This window comes from Schistocerca nitens, chromosome 4 (assembly GCF_023898315.1).
Source record: "Schistocerca nitens isolate TAMUIC-IGC-003100 chromosome 4, iqSchNite1.1, whole genome shotgun sequence".
Classification (NCBI taxonomy): Eukaryota; Metazoa; Arthropoda; class Insecta; order Orthoptera; family Acrididae; genus Schistocerca; species Schistocerca nitens.
In genome coordinates this window covers 69067267-69083018 of record NC_064617.1, presented here as the reverse complement: position 1 = coordinate 69083018, position 15752 = coordinate 69067267, and the positions used below count along the sequence as shown (strand labels likewise).

Here is a 15752-nt window from a genome sequence, read left to right as displayed (position 1 = left end):
CATGTTTCACGTCCATACAAGGCTACACTCCATACAAATACTTTCAGAAATGACTTCCTGACACTTAAATCTATACTCGATGTTATCAAATTTCTCTTCTTCAGAAACGCTTTCCTTGCCATTGTCAGTCTACATTTTATATCCTCTCTACTTCGACCATCATCAGTTATTTTGCTCCCCAAATAGCAAAACTCCTTTACTACTTTAAGTGTCTCATTTCCTAATCTAATTCCCTCAGCATCACCCGACTTAATTCGACTACATTCCATTATCCTCGTTTTGCTTTTGTTGATGTTCATCTTATATCCTCCCTTCAAGACACCATCCATTCCGTTCAACTGCTCTTCCAAATCCTTTGCTGTCTCTGACAGAATTACAATGTCATCGGCGAGCCTCAAAGTTTTTATTTCTTCTCCATGGATTTTAATACCTACTCCAAATTTTTCTTTTCTTTCCTATACTGCTTGCTCAATATACAGATTGAATAACATCGGGGAGAGGCTACAACCCTGTCTTACTCCCTTCCCAACCACTGCTTCCCTTTCATGTCCCTCGACTCTTATAACTGCCATGTGGTTTCTGTACAGATTGTAAATAGCCTTTCGCTCCCTGTATTTTACCCCTGCCACCTTCAGAATTTGAAAGAGAGTATTCCAGTCAACATTGTCAAAAGCTTTCTCTAAGTCTACAAATGCTAGAAACGTAGGTTTGCCTTTCCTTACTCTTTCTTCTAAGATAAGTCGTAAGGTCAGTATTGCCTCAGGTGTTCCAACATTTCTATGGAATCCAAACTGATCTTCCCCGAGGTCGGCTTCTACTAGTTTTTCCATTCGTCTGTAAAGAATTTGTGTTAGTATTTTGCAGCTGTGGCTTATTAAACTGATTGTTCGGTAATTCTCACATCTGTCAACACCTGCTTTCTTTGGGATTGGAATTATTATATTCTTCTTGAAGTCTGAGGGTATTTCGCCTGTTTCATACATCTTGCTCACCAGATGGTAGAGTTTTGTCAGGACTGGCTCTCCCAAGGCCGTCAGTAGTTCCAATGGAATGTTGTCTACTCCGGGGGCCTTGTTTCGACTCAGGTCTTTCAGTGCTCTGTCAAACTCTTCACGCAGTATCGTATCTCCCATTTCGTCTTCATCTACATCCTCTTCCATTTCCATAATATTGTCCTCAAGTACATCGCCCTTGTATAGACCCTCTATATACTCCTTCCACCTTTAAGCTTTCCCTTCTTTGCTTAGAACTGGGTTGCCATCTGAGCTCTTGATATTCATACAAGTGGTTCTCTTCTCTCCAAAGGTCTCTTTAATTTTCCTGTAGGCAGTATCTATCTTACCCCTAGTGAGACAAGCCTCTAGATCCTTACATTTGTCCTCTAGCCATCCCTGCTTAGCTATTTTGCACTTCCTGTCGATCTCATTTTTGAGACGTTTGTATTCCTTTTTGCCTGCTTCATTTACTGCATTTTTATATTTTCTCCTTTCATCAATAAACAACAACAAGTAGCCAGATGCTACCCACAAAAATTTTTCTAGTGTGCCCAAGCTGCCAGATTTCTACTTGTGTGGAGCAGTCTGGGTTGTAGAGGGAAGGCGATAGTCTCTACATGATCCATGTTTACTTTTAGTGATTTTGGTGTTTTCTTTTTGTTTACAGCTCTCACGCCAAATGAAAACAAATGTATTTGTGTGGCCAGGAGCTATCATATGAATTAAAACACATTCAGATAATTACAGGCAGCTAATATATGTTATGAGTTTCAGTTTTGTGATCTTATTTTATTTCCACATTTTAGGCAGTCAAGCATTAATCACTTTGCAGAACAGTGAAGTCATTTTTGTCAGTTTGCTAAAGAAATTTGGCTTTCATTAATCTCTTCTGCTGAGGCAGTCAATTTATTTGGAACAAAGTGTTTCATTCCACACTATTGGCTAGTTTCAATTGCTTTCTGAATTTCATGTGCACATTTTCATCTTCTGGCACATATGGCATTATGCCATAATAAAGAACCAAATATAAGGTAATACAGTTCAAATGGCTCTGAGCACTATGGGACTCAACTGCTGTGGTCATCAGTCCCCTAGAACTTAGAACTACTTAAACCTAACTAACCTAAGGACATCACACACATCCATGCCCGAGGCAGGATTCGAACCTGCGACCGTAGCAGTCCCACGGTTCCGGACTGCGCGCCTAGAACCGCGAGACCACTGCGGTTGGCGGTAATACAGTATTGGTACCCCAAGAAAGTTTACTCCGCGAAAGTCACACTGAAAAGCTTAGTGTTAGGTTGTGGCCTACTTCATTATGAATCTGGACATATGAGTGTGCACTTTAAACTAAATCATGCATTGTAGTATGGTTTTCGAAATTCCATCTCTCTCAGAGTATCCTCTGTTACCCTGTTCCCTTTATGACATATGTAAGATATCTTAATGCTTCATATGTATGAATATACAGGCTCCCCATGTCAACCTAGATTCGCACGTGCAGAATGTTTGTTTTCTGGCACTCTAGCAACTGCTGAAACAAACCTATTGCTAACAGGTTGTGGGAAAATATTGCTAACAGCTGTTTTGAAAAGCATTGCTTTCTAAGTAAATTTCCTCTAATGCAAGATGAATTACGTTATGAATTATACAAAACCTTTACCGTTCAAGGGATTGATAAGTTTTACAGTTCTGAGAGAAAGTATACTGCCATTTAACATGGTTTTTCCATGTATTTTTAACCAGGAAATCTGGGATTTATTTTTTGTTGTCCGTGTATACACCCTGAGAAGTAAACTGTTGAATCTCCCTCTGAAACACAAGTGAAGCCTGATGCTGTTCCAGCTCTATGTTCCTCATCCTCCAGAATTGATTTTGAGGACTTATTATAAGCCTTTGGTGTCTCTGGCGCAGAGTGCCTTATCTTCGTCTCTGATCTCTTTGAACTGGTTTGTTCTATGTCTCACTCAGCACACAACCTGTGTACTGCCATGTTTTGTTCTTCTTGCTTCATGTCTAATAAATTAATTTACGATATTTAAAGTGTGTTGTTACTGATCAGCATCACGTGATAACCACAAGTGCGACAATCATAGAAAAATTTGGGCACAAAAATGAAATTACCTTAAAGAGATAGAAGAGGTTTATTTGTAAATATATTATCAAATAATGACGAAACTACTAGCAGAGAAAACATTAAGTATAAAAATAAGCAATGCTGTAAATTCATCCATGTGCAAGTGTGGCAAAAATTAGAATTTCTGGAAATATGAATAAAACAACTTAGGCAGAAGTATACAGATTTAAAGAATCTACTCACCCGATTTAACACTGAATTTCTTAAAATAAAACATTTTAAAAAGTGGTTGAGGGTTCATTTTATGACTGTCAACAGCAAGTGATGAGGATGGTTTAGTAAACTTTCAGCTGGAGGCTGTGGCTTTAAAACTGTTATTTGTCTGAATAAAGGTAAATTTGTTTACATAACTAATAAATAAGTTTAAGTAATAATACAGTATAACATGAATCATCTTACTTGTGTTTACAGTTATGTATGATTTAAATATATGTGTGGGGTGTGCCTATAAGCTTCTATGCGGTAAGGTGAAGTGAGAGGGTCTGTGTCATCACCACTCAAGTACATCTACATGTGATATCTATGATGTATTCTGGTAAATGTGAAGTGAATAGTAGATCATTTGATAATCTTGAAAATCTGAACAGCTTAATCTTTCCTTTATATGTATGCTTATTTATTTTATAATTTTTTTTATCTTTCACTGAATTTATTATGTGTTCTGCACTTCATTGAATGTGTTTTTCATTAAAGCTTCTGTTATTAAATTTCATTTTCACCCCATTATTAACCAATAGTAGTTGCTGTATCTTTCCTTTTCTCATCTTGCAATGTTATTTCCTGCCTAAAGTTTTATTTACCAGAATCCTTCAGAATATTATCTTTTTCATTGCTGAAATTTGTAAGTTAATCTGTCCCTGTCTGTCATTCTTATTTTTCATGTCATGACAAGAAACTGTACCTGATACCATCTTAAAAAGGGAAATTCAGAATTTAAGTCACGTGGAAATCTGGTGATCTTCATGAGTGCAATACCTGGATGGATAGTGGCCTTGGTACATAAATTACACTAAAGTTATTAACTGAGAGGTTTATATAAGTTAATCTAAGAGGAATAGTGTTATAGAATTGCAAACTCATGATAGGAATAACTGCACAGCAGAGTTCTTTTCTCCAGAATAAAGATCATTCATGTTAGACAACAGCCTGGGACTCCCATCTAATTGAAAAGTAAGAAGTACGAAAAAAGGAGAGTTTCAGATAAAAAGCACTGATTAAAAATACTTTTGTGGTATTGATCTGAAAATGTTCAAAATTGCAATTCTGTATAAAAATCAAAGATTAAAAAAAATCTATTACTATAACACAAAAAGACAAAAAACAAAAACAGTTAAAAACAAATCATAATCACTTTCCTTGTATTGATTTAATGACAATACAAGTGGTTCCTGACTGATAATAATAAAAAAGCAGCCACTGTTAATTACTCTATGGATTCAAAACCAGTCATTAGTAGTTCTGAAGAGACAGGACCATCTTCAGGTAACAGAAGATATTTTACGTGATGTCTTTTACATTGTGCTGACAGTGGAACATCAGCAGGTTTCTACTATGTCTAAGTGTCATTTAAAGGCTGTACCATAGAAAATTATGGGTCATCTCTGAAGGACTGATGTCCTGATCAAAATCAGATGAAATAAAAATGAAAATGAACATTATTTCATTGAAATTGGGAAAAATGCTTGACATACAGCACTGGACGCGCCTCGAGTTGTCGAGGCCTGTGTAATGCTCAGCTCTTGAGTGTATTTCTAAAAGTGCTGTAAAAAGTGCTTGCTTTTCTTTATCTTTCTGAGCAATATGGAAAATTTTGATACCAGACTTTTCAAATTTATGTGATGAGTCCCCACTGCAAGTTACTGTGGCTGTGTCACAAGTCACAATGCTGAAGTTAGGCTTTGAACACAATAAGTAACATGTCAAACAAAACATTTGCTTTATTTGATGAAGAATTTGTCAGTTTGAAAACAGTAAGGGGTCTATTTTGAATACATAAGAGTAATTAATAGTGACTAGTTGTTATTTTTATTTTTAATAAGTAGTCAATTGTCTTTTCATTCACCCAAAATCTCATGACATAAGAAAACAAAAACAGAAGAAAAGACTAAGGTCAGAATTGTTTCACAGACAAAAATCAAATGCTTTTAAAAACCAGTTAAAACAAAACAGAACGGCACTGCAGTTGAACTACTGTGCAAAAAAATCTTGAAAGTGCAAAAATGAAAAAAGGGTGACTGTCACCCATTTTGCCTAACCTTCTGGAGCTGGAGCTGGAGCTGGAACTTCTGCAGTTGGAGCTGGAGCAGCTTCAGGAGCAGGGGTATCTGTAGCAGGAGCAGGGGTATCTGCAGCAGGTGCAGGGGTATCTGCAGCAGGAGCAGGGGTATCTGCAGCAGGCGCCGGTGCACCCTCCGCAGGAGGGGCCGGAGGTGCAGCACCCTCTGCACCAGCAGGCGCAGCAGCAGGGGCCTCGGCACCTTCTGCGGTGGCAGGCGCAGCTGCGGGAGCTGGGGTATCCCCGGCAGGGGCATCTGTGGCGGGAGCTGGGGTATCGGCGGCAGGGGCGGGGGTATCAGTGGCAGGAGCGGGGGTATCTGCGGGAGGTGCGGGGGTATCCGCAGTGGGAGCCTGTTCGCCCTCTGTGGGAGCGGTGCCTGCAGGTGACTGCTCGCCGGCAGCAGCTGTACTTTCGGTTGGAGGCTGACCTTCGGCTGGAGCTGGTGGTGCAGCAGCCTCTGCTGGAGGAGCTCCGCCCTCTGCAGGAGCTGCCTGTCCCTCTGCTGGAGGTGCTCCTTCTCCTGCCGCCACGTCTGGAAGTGGCGGTGCTTCTGTGGACACTGGAGTCTGTGGTACAGTCTCACCCTGAAAAACAAAAAAATTAAAAACTGACAATGGAGAAAACTGAAAATATATTTTACAGGTTGCAGAATAGTGTTGGGAAATTGGACTATTGAGTCATTAGCGACAGTTATGTTGGTCAGTTTATAGCTCATTTCACAGATCACCATTATAGGCAACTGAAGGATATGGACTATGGTGAAAAATATAGATTGGGTTTATAATATGTACTTTTCATTCCAATTGATCCATAGTGAGGAGATCCTCTGGGATGTGGACCATGTCAGAAATTAAGAACGCACAATGGATATTTACAAACTAAGAACAGATATGCTAATGTATCTTTCACAGATCCCAAATGAAATTACTCTTGTGGATGTGGAACCAGTCAAAAAAATTCTTAAGCACATTTACATTTAAAAGGATATAGGTGCAAATGATAATTGGAAATAGGTGCATATGACAGTTCTTATCTTATTGTACCACTGCATCATCAAACAACAAATATAAAAAATATTTTACGATGCTTATTTACAATGACCGCATTACTGCACAAAATCTGTATAGATGTCAGATTGTACGCAATATTCACATTATGCGATATTATTAATAACATACATGCATTGTTAGATGCTGCTCAGAAATTCATCTACATAATAGAAGGAGTTGGCTACCAATAAACACTTTAGATTCTCCTCAAATTGAGCTTTATCATTAGTTAAACTTTTTATGGCTGTTGGCATGTTATGAAAATTGTGTTGCTCAATAGTGGACACTTTTCTGAACCAAAGTATGTGATCTTCAATCTTTGTGGACGTTATTATTTCTAATATTGATTCCATGAATTGACCTGTTGGTTTAAAAAACAAAAAGATGTAGTTTTAATGACAAATTGCATTAAGGAATAGGCAATAGTTAGTATCTCCAGTTTCTTAAACAGCCCTCTGCAGGACATTCTTGAGCTAACACTGCGAGTAATTCCTATTGCACATTTTAGGGCTTGAGAAACCTTACCTTGGCTTGATGAGTTACCCCAGAAAGTAATCCTGTATGATATTATTGAATGAAAGTAAACATAGTACACCAGCTTTTTTATTTTTATACCACCTATGTGTGATGACATTCGCACGGCAAATAGAGATTTTTTAGGCACTTCAGCAGTTCTATGGTAAGCTCCTCCCAGTTAAGTTTATTATCGAATTTTAATCCCAAAATTTAACACTATCAACTTCTTTATGTGCTTGTCATCATATTTTAGACATATACTGGCATCAAACCATCCACAAGTTCTGAACTGCATATAGTGTATTTTTTCAAGGTTTAGTGTAGCCGTACAGCATGTTCTGACACTACTACATCTGCATTTATTGTTGCTGCAATTTAAGTATGAAACCTGTACATAATGAGTAGTTTGTTAGATGAACAAAAGTTTGTGAAGTTTTATGAAGGTTATCAAAATTCCACAGATTGAAAGTGTCCAAGGCATTAGAACCAGATCTCAAGAGGGTCTTAGCGAAATTTGGAAGCAAGCCAGACCTCACTTGCTTCATGAAACTACATACACAAAGAAACGGATGATGGTGATACATGTAGCTCAGGGTTAGTCCCTAAGAAACCAACAACTGTTATGTGAGATACACAGAGCTAAACTGGCTGTGGCACAGTCATTGGTAGGGCTCCATGGCAGACAGGTCCCAGCAGGTGAACCAAAGTTTGTCCCACAACTCTCATGTCTCATTCTGCCCACCTTAATCAGTCATATGTGACTCTGACCCAAGAAGATTTAAGTTTGGTCAGTAGACACAAAAAGGAAGCGCTCCAAACTGCATCACAAACAGTGTGGGGAGAAGAGCTGCAACTTTTCACACAAATTTCATTACACTCTGCAGCAGAAAACTGACTGACATTGACTAACTATAACTGGATGACTCTTTGCTGTCACATGCTCAGCATGCAAATAGTTCATGTGGCTGCCGTTCCTTGAGATTCAGAAACAGTTGGAGATTGGTAAAACTTGTGTAAGCAGTGCTGTTCTGAGTTTTAGTGCTTGATGTGTCTCATCCAAATCTTCAGACCTGGCAGGCTGGTGGCCCTGTTGCTACATCCTGTGATGTCTATGTCTTGACCTGGGTTGAAGCATGAAAGTGTACTAGAAGGAGCAGACTGAGCAATTCAGACAGTGTGCACACTCACACCAGAAAACATGACCCCTCAACAAAAAATGGTCCACCATGACATACCACAACCAGCTCACACACAAATTAGTAACATCTTCAAAAACTATGAGGAAAACAGCACACTACAAAATAAAATAAAAAGTTCTGTGACAAATGAGAGAGAGAAATATAGAAACACAAGAATAGATGAACTAACATGTATTAGCTGCAGCTCTAAATAAATTGGAATGACTGCAAAAAATTTCAACATAAGGTATAAAGAACATATAAAGGCATTGAAGAGTGAATGTACCCTCTCCACATATGCTGAACATCTAATAAAGGAAAACCACCATCACACTGGAGTGAAAAAAGACATGGCAATCTTTTCCCATAATAACAAAATAAATGGAATGCTCACACTACACAAAGAGTATCTTATACAGAAGGCCAAAAATAAAAATGAAAATATTCTCAATGTCCAAAAGAGCAACAATAGAAGACCAGTATTTAAATTAAGTTTCCCATAAAAATGTATTTTAAAAAATTTACTCATGCACACACAGTGACTTATCACCCGCCATTCCTCCATCCCATCCCCAAGACCCAACTCCACTCTCCCATGATCTGTTAGTCAGTTCCCATGAGCTGTGACTCAGCTCTGGAGCAGTGCAAGCATGTGCAGTTTTCTGGATCATGGGTTAGGGCAAATAAATATTTACTGGAAGAAAGCTGTACCATTTAGATTTATCATTTATAGAACAGTAAATGGGTGCATGAACGGGACACAAAAATGAATGTAAGTAAAAAACACAAACATATAATTGTAAATAGAAATATGTAGATCCAAACAATCAAAGAGTCACTACAAATCTCATATAAAAATATGTATAATTAAGTAATTTTATAACAATATTATGAAAAGGATGGTTGCTACTCATGATATAGTGGAGATGCTGAGGCACAACGAAAAGACTGTCACAAAATAAACTTTCACCCAACAAGGCTTTTGTCAAAAAGACACACACACACACACACACACACACACACACACACACACACACACACACACACACACACACCGGCCTTGTTGGCCAAAAGTTTCTTTGGTGACAGTCTTTTTGTTGTGCCTATCTGTGACTCAGCATCTCTGCTATATGGTGAGTAGCAACTATCCTTTTCATAATATTGTTACATTCTATGCTGGAGTTTGATTTGAGTAATTTTACTTGTATTACAGAGCACTGAAAATGCATAACATGAATAAGTGAAACATGTCTGGCACTCCAGAATTAATTGCAAGTGCAAAAGATGGAATTTTCCTTATCAATAAAACGTAATTGGAAGTTATTATTAGCAACTGTGGAAAACAAATGCAAACATTAACAATAAAATTGGTGCTGCCAACGCTTGAAAACCAAGCAATAAAATGTACATGTATGAATTTGCTGATGCTTCATATGATTACAGCTAGTGAGTAGCTGTAGCTTTAGAAGAAGTTTTCATATCACTAGAATGGAGTGAATATTGATCTTACCTGAACCACCTTGAACTTAAAGATGATATTGTTTTGTTTTCCTCAGATCCAAGAAAACATCAGCAAAGAATGGTAAAACTGAACAGAGCAAGTACAGCAGCAGGCCTGAAGATTAATTACAGTAAGACAAAATAATCTATTGCATAATCAGTATTCCACTACGAAAATAGTAAAGATAAATTATGAAATTATAGAAACAGTTGATGAATGTATGAACTTAGGACAACTGAAAACAAGTGGATAAACACTTGAAGAAATAATTAGGAGGGTAAAAGTTGCTAGCAGTCCATTTGGGAAACTAAATGCTGTACTCAGTAAATTTCCAACTTCTCATAAAAAGGAAGTCTGTAACTAGTATATATTGTGAGTGCTAACATTTATTACGCAAACATTTCCAGAACTGAGAATTGCTTAGTGAGCAGTGGAAAGATGTGAGTCAAGCATAACAAGAAGGGACAGAAAAACAAACAAATGGATCACAGAAAAGACAGGAGTTCATTTTTTGGTAGTGACCTTTACAAATATGAAATGAAGATGGATTGGGCATATGGAGAGGCAAAATGATGGAAAACTGGACTAGGGAGATTCTGCACTGGATTCTCCATGACAAGAAAAGACCTAGAGGATGATCCAATTGAAGATCAAAGAAACAATCTGGACAAATATGGATCCAAAAAACTGATGATCATTGTTACGAAGAAGTCTGTAAGAGGTGTATAACCAGGAGTGGATAGTAAATGGCTGCTACTGCTGCTACTGATGATGATGATGATGATGATGATGATGATGATGACAGATAAAAATCCAGACAATCACTTGGATGTTTTTTGGGAATGTAGATTCAGCATCAAGATGATTGACTGACATTAAGAAATCAACAGATGTATGCAGCTAGAACAAAATACAGAGGGAAACGAAATTAAAATTTTATCCCTGTCTCCACAATGAGGAATGAACTATTGGTTCTGAGAGTGAGGAAAGTGTCATATATGTTTATATGTGCCTCTTGGCAGTACTGTTATTTTACGTCCTGAAGATAAGTATTGGCCAGAAATTCTGTCTCATAATTTTATGGTTTCTCAAGTGTATTTTCCGTATATCATATATCCTTGCTGACCAGGTACTCGAGACAGCTCAGTCAGTAGGGCACTTGCCCATGAAGGCAAAGGTCCTGGGTTCAAGTCACAGACTGGCAAACAGTTTTAATTTAATTTGTGATCCAGAATGAATTTTCACTCTGTGGTGGAGTATGTATTGAAATGAAACTTCGTGGCAGATTAAAACTGTATGCTGGACCAGAATTTGAACCTGGGACCTCGACCTTTTTTGAGTACTGGTCTAGCATACAGTTTTAATATGCTGGGGAGTTATATCTGTGCTCTTTAGAAACATTTGGGAACAGTATCCTCATTCAAAGCAGTCATTTCTCCCTAATTTCATTCTATATTTACTTGATGAAAGTTACATTTTTGACAATACTTGTACATTCATGAGCATTGTGTGTATTGTGTAAATCTCTCAGTGACTTCTTTTCAGGAATACATTTCCCCTTTATTACAGTGTAGGTACTTGAGATTTGTATACATTGTAACTGTCATATTGTGTTCTGGTATAGTTCTCGATTTCAACAGTAGTGTATACCATTGACATTTCTCATACATCTTTACTGTTTATGACATTGTTACACTAATCTGTCAGTGAACATAACTCAACAAACATTCAAGATATGAAGTAAGTTTTATGTCCAGTTTTTCTTTTGTTATTTACATGACAATATTCTTGGGTGTCACAACCTGAAATCATTCTTATGTAATCGATCCTGAGTTAAAGCAATAGCACTGAGGCTAAATTAAAGTTATTTGTTTAGTATTGAGATGAACGTTGCACTGGGTGGCCACACCGTGAATGCTGTTCTCAATGTGAAATGAGTTAGTTGCTCTTTGTAAGCTGCTGGAAATTGCTCTGATTGCTGTCAAGCAATTTGAAGCAGCTTCAAATGGGTGTGTCAGGCAATCTGCCGAGAGTTGTGTCACAGAGGTATCCGAGGTACTTCAAGTACTATCATCTGTGATGGATACAGTCTCCTCTGCAGGAAGTACAGGATCTGTCACTGCTCTCAGCTGTGAGTGGCATGTGAATGGTAGGTCTAGACTCATGTACAGGGGAGGCAGTCACAAGGGAGAGCTTTGGATATTACATCACTCTCACTAACCGTCAAATTTTAATTGCTGTCTTTCATTGTAACTGACCCAGTGAGAGACACTTCACTTGTTGAGAAGCCTGATGTGTCTCTTGCCAGGGTTCATCAGCAGTTCAAATAAATGCTGAATTGTGGTACCTCTTAGGAAATGACATTAAGGCATGTGAAGGGTCACCTGGTGCACACTGTTGCCAGCATGTCTAAGAGGCTATTTCCGCTGCCATTATGGTTCAATGTACAACCAACTCCACATTGTGGTATACTCACAATGTGCAAATTGTTCTCAGAACTTATTGGGGTGCTCTGGTTCTGTGATGAATAGAATGCTTGAACCAGACACTTTGTAGTTTCTGTAACAAGCTAGACTGCAGCATCCTGGTCGTATCCCATCTCTTAGGGTTGAGATTTGTCATGATGACCTAATCAGGCCAGAGATGCATGTCACATGCTGCTACCTAGATGGTGGACTCCATGTGGGATGGACAATAGTGTTGAGGTGACTGTCCATTAAGTCCAGTTATAATGAGAGCTGCAGAAGACCCCAAAGTATTAGTGGAAGACCCAATGAAATGACCTCAACAGATGCAATGATTAAAATTCTAGTGCCCAACTTCTGAGGCATTTGCAACAAAGTCCAGATTTTGAAGCAGCTGTGAAAAGCAGTGTAGCTCATATAATGCTAGGTATGGAAAGCTGGCTAAAGCCCAAAATAGACAGCAGTGATTTTCGGGGTAAATTTGAGGGTGTTAGGAAAGGACAGGTTAATGGAAATGGTGTTGGTATGTTTAGTTCTTACAACAAGAAATTCAAATCCACTGAGATACTACAAAACAGGGCTAAGGGCGTATTACACGATCATATTTCTTTGACAAAGAAATATGATCAAATATTCATCAAATTTTTTTGAAAAAGATCTTTGATGTGATGCTAGAGAAGGGATATTACACTGTCATCATATTTTTCATCAGATTTCAAGATGGCAGACTACTACTTGTTATTATGCACTGCGGTCGCTAATACCACAATCGCACTATGTGTATTTGGAAGAACAGTGGCGGAAAAGAAGGAAATTGCATTCAGAAAAATTTGTTACAGTAGCTGCTAGTGGAGGACATCGAGTCTTATATATAAATTACTTATGAATGGATGAGAGTATATTTCAGCATGTGCTCAGTAAAGTGGATTCTCATATTACAAAACAGAATAGTCTCTTGAGAAATGCTATATGTGCAGAAGACAGGCAAAGTATGACACTGGAATTTCTTGATACAGGAGAGAGCTACTCTAATTTACAACATAGCACTGGAATATCACATTGCACATTAACCAAAATAATTCCAGAAATGTGTGAAGCTATTTATAAAGCACTGAATGGGGAATCTGTGAAGGTAAATAAATATTTAGTACTCTATAAGGGTGATAAGAACTATTCTTAGTTTTGAATAATTTAATAAATGGAATTAGTGTTCCAATAACTACAAAAATAATGAAAAGTATGAAACAGATAAAGCACTTTTTAACTTGTGGCATCCAGAGCTCAAAAATAAACAAAGTAGACTGGAAAGAAAAGAGAGAATTTTTTTATTTTATAGTATGACCACATCATCTATTCCAGCTTACTGAAAAGATGCCTGGGTGTTTCCAGATGTAGAGGTGGATGGCTGTAGCTGGGATTTTGGACATGAAGTTGCCTCAGCATATTCCACTTGCCCATCAACACACAATTAATAGCATGTACTGTGCCCCTTACTCACCCCCTTCCTAGTCACAGAAAGTTTATATATAAAACACCAACTTTGAAGCAATGTTACAAACATGCTACAGAGACATCAAATAACTGTAGTGACACCAGCAGTCCAAGCAGTTACATTTCACATAGCAGTGAACAGAAAATGAACGACTTCTATGATCAAACCTATGGTAAGGCCCTAGATTCGATCGTATTTATTTGACAACGGGTGAGATTTGACAAAGTTCCCTATTACACCATCAAATATTTGACATATAAACTTTGACAAAGAAATATGATAGAGCAATACAGGCCTAACCAGGCACAATGTAATTATACAAAGAAATGAAGCATTAAGGATCACATATTTGTTTGCCACTTGGGACTGCATCATGGTCATGCTGGATAAATTGAACTGGAACATGCCTGTAAATAGATACAAGCTATCCCATAAAGCTTCCCTAGTAAGTTTCAAGAACTAGCTTTAAGTGAAGCTAGGAATATACTACAACCCCGTACGTATTGCTCCTGTAAGGGTTGTAAGGATAAGCTTAGACTAATAAAAGCACACACAGAGGCATTAATCATTTATTCTTCCCACATTCTGTACACAGATGGAATGAGAAGAAGTCCAAATGACTGGTGCAGTGCAAAGTACCCTCTGCCATGCACTTCAAAGTGGTTTGAAGAGTATAGCTGTAAATGTAGGGTAGCAGAAATAATCCACAATAATTTCATTCAATCTAATTGACATCCATTGTTCCAGAATGCTAGCACAGCTTCTGAGGTCAAACATAATGAGGTAGCTCAAACACAAAGACTTTTCACAGATGATTCCATTATCTATAATGAAGTACTATCTAAAAAAGGTGCAGAATTATCCAGTCAGATCTTGAAAAAAATCTCAAGGGTGGTGGATAGATTGGCAGCTTGCCTTAGAGAAACATAAAACTGTGCACTTCACAAAATGCAGGAAAGTAGTTTTCTATGACTACAACATCAATGAGTCATAACTGGAATCGGTCAACTCACAGAAATAACTTGTTGCAACAGTTTCTGTTGACATGAATTGGAATGATTGCATTGGCTCAGTCATAGATAAGGCAGATGGTAGACTTTGGTTCATGGACAGGAGGAGGAGGAGATTAGTGTTTAACAACCAATAGACAATGAGGTCATTAGAGACGGAGCACCAGCTCGTATTAGGGAAGGATTGGGAAGGAAACCAGCCATGCCCTTTCAACAGATCCATCCTGGAATTTGCCTGAAATGATTTAGGGAAATCACGGAAAACCTAAATCAAGATGGCCGGAGACGGGTTTGGACCATCATCCTCCCAAATGTGAGTCCAGTGTGCTATCCACTGCACCATCTCACTCGGTATATTGACAGGATACAAGGAGGATGCAGATAATTTACAAATGACTTGTGTGTCCCATCTCAGAATGTTGCTGAAGTGTGTGGGGTCCCTTGTCAAGTAGGACTAAGAACAGCAGTATGCATGGTTGCATGTATGTCTGACTCTTGAGAGAGCAGTTCAGAAATGCTGAAAAATCATAAGCTGCTTCAAGATGTATGTCAATTATCCCACGAAAGTCTGCTTACAGAGTTTTAAGAACCAGCTTTAAAAGAATAGAGATATTTTTATGCACTCTTCGTAATGCTTTTAGAAGATGCACAAAGATAATATTATACTAACTGCATCATACAAAGAAGCATTTTGGAGTCATTTTTCCTGTCCTCAATACATTATTGGAATGAGAAACTCTAAAGTGGGGTAAAATGCTAAGTATTCTCTGCCATGCACTTTACAGTGGTTTGTAGAGAATGTACATAGATGGAGATGTATTTACATTTGACCTAAAACACTGCAAGGACATAAGTGGTAGCTGTGCTAAAAGTGTACAGAGAAAGGTGCAAACTTCAGAATATAATTTTACAAAGTTGATAATTTGGGTTACTTTCTCTTACAAGGTAATTTATAAATGTTCATTTTCTGTCAGTAAAATGTTTTTTAAATATTTTTTAGTTTTGTATGTTTATCAAAATATCTGCCTCCCCTTCCCCTTGCCACCCACATCTGTCTTTTGGTTGTCCCACATAAAGTGATGGGTTGACTGACCTGTTACAGTTTTTTTACCTTTATATCTAAGTGAAAAG

The 15752-nt window shown here is 38.0% G+C and overlaps 1 protein-coding gene across 4 annotated transcripts in view; it reads right to left on the bottom strand.

The window, feature by feature from the left end:
* Window positions 1-15752, bottom strand: part of LOC126251499 (troponin I) — a 148421-nt gene that overhangs the window by 24461 nt on the left and 108208 nt on the right. For all 4 annotated transcript variants that reach the window (XM_049951973.1, XM_049951972.1, XM_049951974.1 and 1 more), the window contains one exon: window positions 5388-5994. In XM_049951973.1, coding sequence (XP_049807930.1) covers window positions 5388-5994 — 607 coding nt within the window. The remainder of the gene's footprint in view (window positions 1-5387; window positions 5995-15752) is intronic.